Below are 12,965 nucleotides of genomic sequence, written 5' to 3'. Positions count from 1 at the left end.
ATCTCAATATGGAGGTAATGCTACCGAAGATCCTAATTCTCACTTGTCAACATTTCTTGAAATTTGTGATACAATTAAGTTTAATGGTGTTAGTGAAGATGCAATTAAACTTTGATTGTTTCCATTTTCATTAAGGAACAAGGCTAAGGTTTGGCTACAATCTCATCCTCCAAATACTTTTACTACTTGGGATGAATTAGCTAAGGTTTTTCTTAATAAATTCTTTCCACCTGAAAAAACTGCTAAATTGAGAATGGATATAACTAGTTTCTCTTAACAGGAAGGAGAGACATTGTATGAAGTTTGGGAGCGTTATCGGGAATTGCAACGAAGATGTCCTCATCATGGTCTACCCGATTGGCTAGTAGTCCAAATATTTTACAATGGTCTCACCTATCCAACAAAGACGCATGTAGATACTGCAGCGGGAGGAGCTTTGATGGGAAAGACAGCTGAGGAAGCTCAGCAATTGATCGAAGAAATGGCTGCTAACAACTATCAATGGGCAAACGAGCGAGGTAATTCAAGGAGAACCGCAGGTATGCTTGAAGTAAATATCTTGAATATGTTAAGTGCAAATATGGATAATGTGGTTAAGATGCTTAATAGGCAAATTGGTTGTAGTTCTAATCAAGGAGTAGTTGTTGCATGTTGTACCACTTGCGGCGGAGATCATGATGATTTTATGTGTTCTAGCAGTGAACAGGTTCAATATCTCAACAATTACAACCGTCCTCTCCAAAACAATCCATACTCCAATACGTATAATCTAGGATGGCGTAATCACCCGAATTTTGGATGGAAAGATCAAGGGAACCAACAAAGACCAGTTAATCCACCGAGTTTTCAACAAAAGCAACCACTGCATGAGTCCAAACTAGCTTGGAAATTGGCAATTGAAAAGCAAGCCAATGTATCAAATGATAAAATTAAAAAGTTAGTTAGTGCCACTACTCAACGGTTTGAAAGAATTGAGGGAAGAATGGACCAACTCACCAATATGTACAAGAATGTTGAGATCCAATTAGGCCAAATTGCTAATGCGGTTAATAATCGCAACCAAGGGAATTTACCTAGCAAGACTGACGTGAACCCAAGGGAGCATGTGAAGGCTATAACCCTCCGTAGTGGTAAAGAATTAGTTGAGCCGCCGGTAATTGGAAGTGGAAGAGAGTTTGAAAAAAGAGAAAATAAGAAATTGAGTGAGTTAGAAGAGGGAAGCAAGGAAGTACAGGGGAAAGAAAAGATGGAGGAAAATGAACTACAAATGGAAGATGCAACACCAATTCCTCCATCGGTGTCATTCCCTCAAAGATTGAAGCCTTCAAGAAATGACAGAATTTGAGAAATTTGTCAAAATTTTTAAACAATTACACATTAACATTCCTTTTGTGGATGCTATTTTACAGATTCCTTCATACGCAAAGTTTCTCAAGGAGATAATGACCAAGAAAAGGAAGTTGGTAGATAGTGAGACAATTACATTAACGGAAGAATGTAGTGCAATCATACAAAACAAATTGCCACCCAAGTTGAAAGATCCAGGGAGTTTCATAGTTCCTTGCACTATCGGTAATGTAGAATTTTCTAAAGTACTTTGTGATCTTGGTGCAAGTGTGTCATTGATCCCTTTAATTGTGGCTAGGCAATTGGGGTTGAAAGAGTTGAAGCGTACTAATATTTCCTTGCAATTGGCTGACAAGTCTATTAGACATCCAATGGGCATATTGGAGAATGTGCTCATTAAAGTGCAGAAATTCATTATTCCTGTCGATTTTGTTGTTTTAGATATGGAGGAAGATGTAAATGTACCTATTATACTTGGTAGACCATTTCTGGCCACTGCAGGCACAATAATAGATGTCAAACGAGGTAAGTTTAAGTTTTAAATCGGTGAAGAGGAAGTGGAATTTGATTTGAGTAAAGTGAAGAAATATCCCTCTTTTACCGACCATGTTTATTCGGTTGACATATGTGATGAATTGGCATTAGAAATGAGTCAAGTAAATCTTGATAATGATTCTCTTGAATTTTGTCTTAATGGTATAGGTATACAAGAGGAACAGATTGAAGAAATGACTAAATTTTTGCAGGCACAGGTTCCTTATAAAAAGAGAAATGCATATGAGGAGTTAGGACTGAGCAAAGGGTTACCTCCACCATCATGTGAGCAAGCACCGCAGCTTGAGATTAAGCCGCTGCCTAAGCACCTCAAATATGCATTTCTTGGAGAAAAAGAGACACTGCCTGTGATTGTAAATTCAGCATTAGATGAGGAACAATTAGACAAGATCTTACGTGTTTTGAGGAAGCATTTAAAGGCTATAGGATGGACAATTTCTGATATCAAAGGAATTAGTCCAACTATTTGTATGCACAGGATTTTATTGGAAGAGAATTTTAAACCAGTGGTTGAGACTCAAAGAAGGTTAAATCCAAACATGAAGGAAGTGGTAAGAGTAGAAATCCTTAAATGGTTGGATGCAGGTATAATTTTTTCAATTTCTGATAGTGTTTGGATTTCTCCTATTCATGTAGTGCCAAAGAAAGGGGGGATAACCATAGTACATGGTAAAAATGCTGAAATGATTCCCTCTAGAGTTGTGGTTGGTTGGCGAGTCTGTATTGATTACAGAAAACTGAATGCAGCTACTAGAAAGGATCATTTCCCTCTTCCTTTTCTTGATCAAATGGTAGAAAGATTGGCCGGATATGAATTTTATTGTTTCTTGGATGGTTTTTCAGGATACAATCAAATAGTCATTGCACCGGAAGATCAAGAGAAAACTACATTCACTTGTTCTTATGGTACTTTTGCATTGCGAAGGATGCCTTTGGGACTGTGCAATGCACCAGCCACTTTCCAACGATGCATGATGGCAATTTTCTCTGATTTTAATGAGAAAATTATGGAAATCTTCATGGATAATTTTTCTGTATTTGGATCTACTTATAATGATTGTCTTAACAATTTAGATCTAATTTTGCAGAGATGTGAAGAAACAAACCTTGTACTCAATTGGAAAAAATATCACTTCATGGTTTGTAAAGGTATTGTGCTAGGCCACAAAATTTCCTCAGAAAGTATTGAGATGATCAAGCCAAAATAGAGGTTATTGAGAGAATGCCTCCACCGACCAATGTGAAAGGCATTCGTAGCTTTCTTGGACATGTGGGATTTTATCGACGGTTTATTAAGGATTTCTCAAAGATTGCTAAATCTTTATGTGAATTACTTGCAAAAGATGTTCCTTTTCACTTTAATGATGAGTGTTTACTTGTATTTAATAGGTTGAAAAAGAAACTTGTCTCCGCACCCATAATAGCATCACCGGATTGGAGCATGCCATTCGAATTGATGTGTGATGCAAGTGATTTTGTAGTTGGGGCTGTTCTTGGGCAAAAACGTGATAAACGACTTCATGTCATTTATTATGCAAGTAAAATGTTAAATGAAACCCAAGTCAACTATACAACAACAGAGAAGGAGTTACTAGCAGTGATTTTTGCATTGGATAAATTTAGATCGTACTTAGTAGGATCTAAAGTTATCATTTATATCAACCATGCAGCACTCAAGTATTTGTTAAATAAGAAAGATGCAAAACCGCGACTAATTCGATGGATTTTATTGTTGCAGGAATTTGACTTGGAGATCAAAGATAAAAAAGGATCCAAGAATTTAGTTGCTGATCATCTTTCTAGACTGGAGAACATGCAGCAAGAAAACCATTCGTCCATTAAAGAAGAATTTTCAGATGAGTTTTTAATGGCAATTTATAAGTCACCAAGGTATGCTGATCTAGTTAACTTTATAGCTAGTGGAGTGATACCAAACGACTTGAATTCTCATCAAAGGAAAAAATTCTTAAATGATGCTAAACATTACTTTTGGGAGGAACCATTCTTTTACAAACATTGTGCAGATGGAATAATTAGAAGATGTGTTCCGAAGGAGGAGGTACATAGCATTTTAATGCATTGTTATACTCTTGAAACGGGAGGTCATTTTAGTACTACTAAAATCGTAGCAAAAATATGGCAATCTGGATTTTATTGGCCTACTATGTATCGAGACACTAGAAATTGGGTTAAAAGCTGTGATCAATGCCAAAGAACCGATAATATCTCAAGAAAAAATGAAATGCCTTTGACTACATATTTGGAAGTTGAGTTATTTGACGTTTGGGGCATTGATTTTATGGGATCATTTCCTAGTTCATATAATAATAAGTACGTCCTTTTAGCAGTTGATTATGTTTCTAAATGGATGGAGGCCATTCCTTCACAAACTAATGATACTAAAGTTGTGCTTAAGTTCCTGAAACAGAACCTATTTTGCAGGTTTGGAGTCCCAAAGGCAATAATAAGCGACGAAGGTAAGCATTTTTGTAATAAAATTATTGACACTTTGTTGCTTAAAAATGGATGCAGGCATAAAAAGTCACTCCCCTATTATCCTCAAGCTAATGGACAACCGGAGTTGGCCAACTGGGAAATTAAAATCATTTTGGAGAAAACGGTAAACCGATCAAGAAAGGATTGGTCGAACAAGTTTGAAGATGCTTTATGGACGTATAGAACGGCATTTAAAATGCCGTTGGGAATGTCTCCATATAAGCTTGTTTATGGAAAAGCGTGTCATTTACCTATGAAAATAGAATATAGAGCTTATTGGGCCGTTAAAGCTATTAATTTTGATTTTAAATCTGCAGGTGAAAAGATAATGCTTGAGTTAAGCGAATTGGAGGAATTGCGGTTGACTTCGTATGAGAATGTCAAGATTTACAAAGAAAAAATGAAATTTTGGCATGATAAACACATTCTCCCTAAGCATTTTGAAGAAGGGCAAAAGGTTTTGTTGTTTAACTCAAGGCTTAAATTATTCCCTGGAAAACTTAAGTCTCGATGGTCCGGTCCATTTGAAGTGGTTCGCATGTTTCCTTATGGAGCAGTGGAAATAAAATGAGAAAATGGTGCTCCATTCAAAGTAAATGGCCAAAGATTGAAACTCTATTTGACTGGAGAAAAAGTTCCTAAAGGAGTAATTTACTCCTTAGGAAATGCAATGGAGAGTTAAAAGAAGTTATAGGAAAGTCGAGCTAACGACTATAAACAAAAGCACTTGTTGGGAGGCAACCCAATGATAATAGTGCATTTACGTGTTTCTTTTATTTTGGTGTGATTTAATTGACTAATTAGATGTATTTCACTTGTTTGTAGGAGGCACGAGAGTTTTATCATCCATCTTGGACGTACATTTGAAGAACATGTGTAAAAAGGGGGTTTTTCGTACCAAATTGTGTTTTAAGTGCATAAAATTCTCATGCATGTATATACATTGTGCATTTCAAGTATATTTAAGTGAGTTTTGGTGATAACATGGTTATAAATGCTCATGAACTCATTTGATATGCATTTAATGCCCAAACATGCCATTTTGGTGTAAAAGTACAAAAATGATCAAAGAATCTCACACCTCGATTTTCAATGAAAATGTATTTGATGTGTTTTGAGAGATTGGATATTGTGTTTATGGTATATTACATGTGCGTGGGAGGTTAGAATTGATAAAAAGTTTGTCCAATGTGTAATTTGGAATTCGCCGAAAAAGGGAGAAAAAGTTTGAAAAATTGCAGTTTCTGCAATTAGTGCAGAGAAATACAGATCCGAGCTCGGATCCTAAAAAATCCAGACAGATCCGACCGCGGATCAACCTATACGAGCTCGGATCCATTCCAACCCAGATAGATCCGAGGGCTCGTCTGTGTTTCTGTTAGGACTGATCCGAGTCTTATCGGATCCGAGGCCCTCCAGAAACTATCCAAGCTCGGATCGGTTCACGGATATAGCAGAAACGAGGCTTCGTTTCTGTACTTTTCAAAAAAATTTTCTTCTCTCTTCTCACCGAAACCCTACTCTCTTCCTCCAATCTTCCATTTCATCCAACAAAACTTCAATCTTTCACCATAAACACCTCCCTAACCCTTGTATGCTCAGAAACCCTAAACTATTACACCACAAAACATCATCAAAAGTGGTTTTTGATTTTCAAAAGGGGATTTTGGGCCGCACGGAAATTCTTTGATTTCTGGGTGAAATTGGACTTGTTTCTTCCTCATTTTTCATCATTATCATCCTCTAGCATCCTCTTATACATTTGAGGTAACAATTTGCAATTTATTTTGCGATTTTATAATTCCTATTTTTGTAATTTTTTTTTTAGTTTTGGTTATATTGTGATAAATACTTATTTGTTGGAATTCCTTGATACAATTGTGCTACATTGTCCTTAAATAGATTGTTACAACTATTTTCATGCTTATTTTTGAGAAAATTGTGGATTTGATGATATTTTTGAGCTTTTTTCTCAATTTTTGGACTTGAGCATTTTAGTAATTTAGACTTGTGAATTTTGCTTTCATTGAATATATGAACTTGTTCCGAGGAGTATAAATCACTGTCATACCAATTGAAAATGATATGCTATCATTAGAACAAAAGTCCATTGGGTAAAAGAGTGTGTTCAAGATTAAGTCAAGCACATTGAACCACTTTTACTTGAGATAATTTGCATTTTTTTTGGATGAATTAGAACCCATGTGTATGTAAATTGAGTGTTATGAGTGTTATGAATTGGATTGGAGATATTCTCAAGTGTTTGAGTGTTAATTCTTGCAAATGGATATAATTTTCAATGGTTTGCACTTATTATGCATGAAATGATTTCCTTATTGGTAATATTCTTTCTAAATGTGGGAATTGGATTTGAGAATTGTTAGGAAGTTTATTTGTTTAAATTTGGGTACATTTTGGCAAAGAGTTTAGCCCTTTTTCAAGGGGAAACTCTGCCGAAATTTTCTTAAATTCTTATTTAATATGTGTGAGCAAGATCCTATTATTTCTAATGAATATTCATCTTGGTTTGTGTATAGGCTTACAATGGCTCGCATAAGGAGGGCTCGCATTCGTACTCCTACTCCTTCCTCAAGTGAGGAACACACACCCTCTTTGCATGAGGAGTCACCTGAGGAAGAATCTCCTTCGCCTGAGCCGCCACCTCACTCTCACCGGAAGACCACATCTACTAGCCGTAACGAGCCACCTCCAGACTACAATACCACACGATTCACATCGCTTGAAAACCAACAGTGGTATGAAATCGGACTGGACAAGAAGATCATAATTGAGAAGCACTTGGCACCGGAGGTGGACGCACACTATCACATTTCTACAGCATTCAAGAGACTTGGATGGGAGAACATCCTTCAGTTGCCTAAACACTACTACTCCAATCTGGTAATGTAGAAAACAAACAGAGCCACAGTGGCAATCTCATTGTCTCATGGGTTCGAGGCAGGAGAGTAGCTCTTAATCGAGATACACTGAGACGCTTCGTCCAACTTAAAGACGAAGGCGAAGATGTCAAATTGACCAAGGAGTTCAAGGCTCGAGACCCTTGGCAGGTGGGAGAGGCGGTTGGACGCCTCAAGGGCCAGTATCGAGAGAGAGGAACTGCGAAGAAGCTTGCAGTTTACGCCGATTCCTTCGAGCATAGGTACCACTTGATTTTCTACCTCTTTGCCTTCAATATGGTACCAAAAAGAAGTGGGAAACGGGAGCTCCGCAACAGTGATTTCTACTTCTTGGACAAGATGATGCATGGTGTGGGTGAGCAGTTGACCGGTATTCCTCTACCCAACATTATCATCAGTTATATGCGGACCACGGCTCGCATGAGGGCCGGCGAGACTTGCTTCGGATTTCCTCGACTGCTATCCCTCATTTTTTAGAAACTCAAAGTTCCTCTTGGAACCGAAAGAGCTGTGGTAACTAGGTCGACCGAGGAGGTAAATGTTTCGATACTCAAATCCTTGGGTATTTCTACGAATTTTGGAGCTGCTCTGGTCGGGGACACAGGAGAAGCATCGACTTCCACTTAGCCTCCGCCTCACACTGAACCACAAGCAGAAACTCAAGAGACGGAGGCACAGCAGACTCTTCCTCCTTCTGTTCCGCGACCACCTCCTCCGCCGCGCTCCAAATGGCAAGAGCTCCTCAATGCCATTTGCTGTATGGAGACACGTATTGTCGAGCGCATTGACCAGACCGAACGAATGATGACCGAGCGACTCGACCGATATGATCGCCGTCTTCGTGCGATCGAGGATCATTTTCATATCCGACGGTCCCCTACTCCGACACCTCATCAGGAGGAGGGCCATATTGGTACCTCACAGGGTACTCATGGAGTCGAGGAGGCAGTAGACCCTCGTTCCGAGCAGTCATGATGCTCTTTAGCGGATTGGATCTTTTATTTCTTTATTTTTCTTTTCTTTTGTTAAGACAAACTGTATAGATTTTATTTTTCTTTTATTTGAATCATCTTGTGCTACTTGTGGTGTTTGGTACCCTTATTGTCTCATTTTGGACAAAAATTGGATGATCGTAATGATTAAGGGCTTCAAATTACATCACCACCTATTTGAGGGAAGTTTCAGTTTCTTTTACCTTCCTCTACAATGAGGACATTGTAAATTTAAGTGTGGGGGAGGGATTACTTTATCTTATGGGTGATTGTATCTTGAAATGCATGATTTTAGTTGTTTATGGCTTAAAAATGTTGTAATTGTATTTGGAGATATTGTCATGAGGATAATTTTTGTGAAATTGAGGTTGTTGGTAGGAGTATCATCCATTTTTATGAGGAAACTCTGTCAAAATTTTTCTAAAATAATTTCCAATATTTCATTGTAATTCTTCCAATTAAATGGCTAAAATGTTAAAATTTTAAGTGTCTAATTCTTCCATTGGATAAAATGCTATGTGTATTTTGGAAAAGTTTAGTTCTTATTTAGCTTGGAATGAATTATTATGCAACTAGGATTTTTACATTTTAGAAAGCATATTTGGTTAAATAAGAAAAATTATGCTTAGAATTTTGCAAGATTAATGATATTTATCATTTTTACTTAATTTTGTAAGTAAGTGATTGATATAGTCAAAGACAAGGCCAAATTCTTCCTTTAATTATACTTAGAGGGAAAAAGATTGTTAAAAAAATAATAATAATTCACATACTGAGTAACCGGGAGTTGGCATTTACAAATGTCGACATTCGCGTAAAAAAGTATTGAAATTAAGAGTATGCTTAGCAATTTAAATAAGTGAAATGTTGAGTAATCGGGAATTTTCACCTAAAAGTGTTGATTTTCGCGTAAAAAGACGTTTTCACTATTTAAATAAGATGAAATGTGAATAAATCCCTCTAAATTGTTAAGTTTTGGATGAGGAAGGCTATAAAATTGACTATATGATTTACTTATTTGTGGAATTAGAATAGAATGAGAGATTGATTTGAATTTGTTGAAATTAAGGCATAATTATTTTTATTTAATTGAATATTATGAGTATTTAGTGTAAACTGAGAAATGGCATAATGATTGGTTTCTAAGTTTTTGAGGAATTAAATTTGACAAAAGTACGTATATTGTTTTATCTATTGAATCATTGAAGTAAGTTTTGTGTAAAATTGCTTGAGGACAAGCAATGATTCAAGTGTGGGGGAATTTGATAAGTGAAGATTTAACGTACATTTTGTACAAATTTGGCATGAATTTTTGGTATGTTTTGAGAAGATTAAAGCTATATTTGAACTCTTTTGGTGATAATTGCTTAAATATTGTTTAAGGGTTCAAAACTTGATAAATGAGTGGATTAATGCGTTAATTTTGTGAAATTTTGAAGGTTAGAAATGTATGAAATTTATGCACAAGCTGAAAGAAATGTAAGGGTCATCCAGAGGACAAAGTACACAAGAAATTGGGAGCAAAAATATAGAAAAAGGGAAGAAGTGAAAGACTGGAAAATTGCTCAACACAGATCCGAGCTCGGATCTGTGTAAACAAGAGGGATCTGAGCCCTCGTCTGTACTTCTGGAGGAGTGTATCCGAGGTCAGAACGATCCGACCTCGGATCCATCATGGAAAGTCCTCGGATCCACAGATCCGAGCTCGGATTAATTCTCACCCCTCGGATCAGAGGCTCGGATCTGTCTCTCTTCTCAGCAAGTGGCACAGCCGTTTTTCTTTACCTTTCTGACAACTTTTCCAGCTATTTTGAGGGACAGAAATCGGTGGCACATGCTTCTGCAACAAAAGAGAAGACCAAATGAGTGTAGACCAAAAGAAACATCATATCTTTGACTTCTTTTTACAAAATCTGAGTAGAGGAAATTATGAAGGAAAAGAGTAGACTTTCTACCACTTTTTATGCAGAAACACAGGGGAGAGGTGGAGAGATTACCAGACGTAGCTAGTTTTTCATCTTGTAATATTTTTTTCTCTCTAGATAGGAGTTCTTGGAGAAGCATTTTTTGGAGTGTTTCACTTGTAATCATATTGTGCAAGAGTATAGCAGGAATTGGAGAGTTTCACCTTCAATTGGCTAAGGTTTCTTTTATCTTTCTTATACTTGTACTTTATGATGTTTTGCATTAATAAACTTGTGAGTTTGATTGTTAAATCATTCATGAGTAGCTAATTTTCTTTATCTAGGGAGTAGATGAAACTTATGACTAAATAATATGAATTGAATGTGATTTACACTTGTTATATCTTGTATTAACTTGTCTACTTGTATAGCTGTGATTACTTGTTATTGATTGATCACCAATAGCTTGTTTATAGTTGTTATTGTTCAATGAGAATTGGTAATAACAATGGAAACACATGAGTAGAGGTTGAGTTGTATGTTCATGAAAATAGAGATACACTTAGATGGATTATTTAGCATTTCATGAAATAAAACAGAGTAGTAGTAGTATTTCACCATGAAAATAGGGAAATCTATATTGCTTTAGGCCATTTCATCATGAAAATGAGACTTGGAAACTTTGGAAATGAATTTCTGGTTAAACAAGAATAATAGCAAGATGTAAGTCCATTCATTTGTGTTGTTTATGCCATAAGTGGAATCTACATCCCTAGAATCTTCCTTAAGTGAAATTTCTCTATTTGCATTCAGCATTTGTTAAACTAGATTTGTATATCAGATTTGTAGACTACAGCAATATACTTTCTCTGCTCAAATTAATTGTAAGTCTAAATAATAGAGAAAACAAGGGCTTACTAATTGTTTAAATTGCTCCTCGTGGGATCGACCAGATACACATCTTGTACTACAATTGCGACCTGTATACTTGCAGTCCAACGGGTGTAAAATCGGAATTAAACTTGCATTGATATAAAAATCCCGTCAACATCAACATTGCGCTTCTGGACCACTGAAGAAGAATATGAGCGATGATCATGCAAAGGAATAAATCCTATATCGTGCTCTAAAACATATTTTTTACCATACAAATTGTTAGAAGTAGTCATATAGGAACAAGATATCTCATATGAAGGATATTTTAAGGGTTCAAAAATATTAAATTCTTGCTTCTCCTTACCAACCCTCAAAGTCAATTTTCCTTCTAACAAGTCTATATTAGCTCCCCCCCCCATAGCTAAGAACCCTTTACCAAGGATAACAGGTATAGAAATATCCTTTTCCATGTCAAGAATAAGAAAATTACTAGGAAAATAAAATTTACCGACTTTAACTAATAAATCCTCTACAATGCCTATTGGATATCAAACTAAACGATCAATCAGTTGTAGAGTCACTTGAATAGGCCCCAAATTGACAAACTTTAATTTTCTGAAAAATGATAGAGGCATCAAATTAACACTAGATCTAAGGTCACACAAACTTTTATCAATAAAAATAAGTTCAAATTGATAAGGCACAGTAAAACTCCCGAGATCTTTCATCTTGATAGGAAGATGATTTTGTGGCACTACACTGCATTTCTCAGTAAGAGACACCTCTACAAAGTCTTCTAACTTCTTTTTATTAGACACTGTCTCCTTTAAGAACTTTGCATAAGCAGGTATATTAGCAAGAACTTCAGAAAAAGGCATGTTCACTTGAAGCTTTTTAAGTATCTTCACAAACTTTTGAGCCATTTGGGAAAAAGGATGGGTGGTACATAAGCTTTCACCTCAAGCACCTTCATATGTCATTTATCTTTACCTTGAGTCTTTTCACCGAAACCATTCTCCGAATCTCCAATACCTTCACTTTCAATAGCAATTCCGCTCCTATCTTGCTTTTCACTTGGTTTAGTCTTGGGTTTAATTACAGGATCATCCAATACTTTGCCCGAACGAAGAGTCACGGCCATGGTAGTTTCTTTTGGGTTCACCTCAGTACTTCTAGGCAATTTCCCTGGTACCTTTCTAGTTACTGTCTTTACTACCTGACCAACTTTCCTTTCAAGATTTTGAATGGAGGCTTGTTCAGATTGAGCAAGTTTGTCGAATTGATCCATCCTTTGGTCCACTTTTTGCATGTACTGCAACATCATTTCTTCAAGGTTGGACTTTTTCTCCTGAGCAGGTTGAGGAGGATATTGAGAAGGTTACTACAAATTTTGGAACCCAGGTGGTCCCATAGATATAACCGCTTGATCCTTCTATGAAATGTTAGGGTGATTCCTCCACCCATCATTGTACATATTAGAGAACGGATAATTCCTTGGCTGTAACTTCTGCCCACCATATGCTCCAGTGAAATTAACATCTTCTACCATGGTGGAAGGATCTTTATTATAGCAACCAGCAGCAGAATGCCCACACATGTGACAATAAGCACATGATCTTTATTACGCCTACGGTTTCTCACACGATTTGTGGCCAGCGAGTCATTTCGCACTTGCTCTGTCCAATCCTTGGGACAATCCCTCCAAGGATTCGTCCAAGGGATTCTTGGCAGCTGCAAGTTTCCAACTTGCATGAATTTTCTTTCTTTCTCCATCTTTGACAAGACAAAAAAAGACAACTTGTACCTATTTTTGGGGGTTCTAGGAGTTTCTCTTTTTGACATTTTGACTCCAATAATGCAAGACCAAGAACATATAC

The 12,965-nt window shown here is 36.7% G+C and overlaps 1 protein-coding gene and 1 non-coding gene across 2 annotated transcripts; both read right to left on the bottom strand.

Moving 5' to 3' along the window:
- Positions 1–244: 244 nt before the first annotated feature.
- LOC113713102 (small nucleolar RNA R71) lies at positions 245–351 on the bottom strand. The gene has a single exon (XR_003453435.1). It is a non-coding gene; the product is annotated as a small nucleolar RNA R71 (small nucleolar RNA).
- An 11,285-nt stretch (positions 352–11,636) lies between these two features.
- LOC140015263 (uncharacterized) lies at positions 11,637–12,412 on the bottom strand. The gene is made up of 2 exons (XM_072067195.1): positions 12,079–12,412; positions 11,637–11,950 (listed from the first exon to the last, which is right to left on the bottom strand). The coding sequence occupies exons 1-2, from the start codon at positions 12,410–12,412 to the stop codon at positions 11,637–11,639; spliced, it is 648 nt and encodes a 215-aa protein (XP_071923296.1).
- Positions 12,413–12,965: the final 553 nt, after the last annotated feature.

This window comes from Coffea arabica, chromosome 10e (assembly GCF_036785885.1).
Source record: "Coffea arabica cultivar ET-39 chromosome 10e, Coffea Arabica ET-39 HiFi, whole genome shotgun sequence".
Classification (NCBI taxonomy): Eukaryota; Viridiplantae; Streptophyta; class Magnoliopsida; order Gentianales; family Rubiaceae; genus Coffea; species Coffea arabica.
The sequence above is the reverse complement of the archived record's forward strand: the minus strand, read 5'-3'. Positions and strand labels throughout refer to the sequence as shown.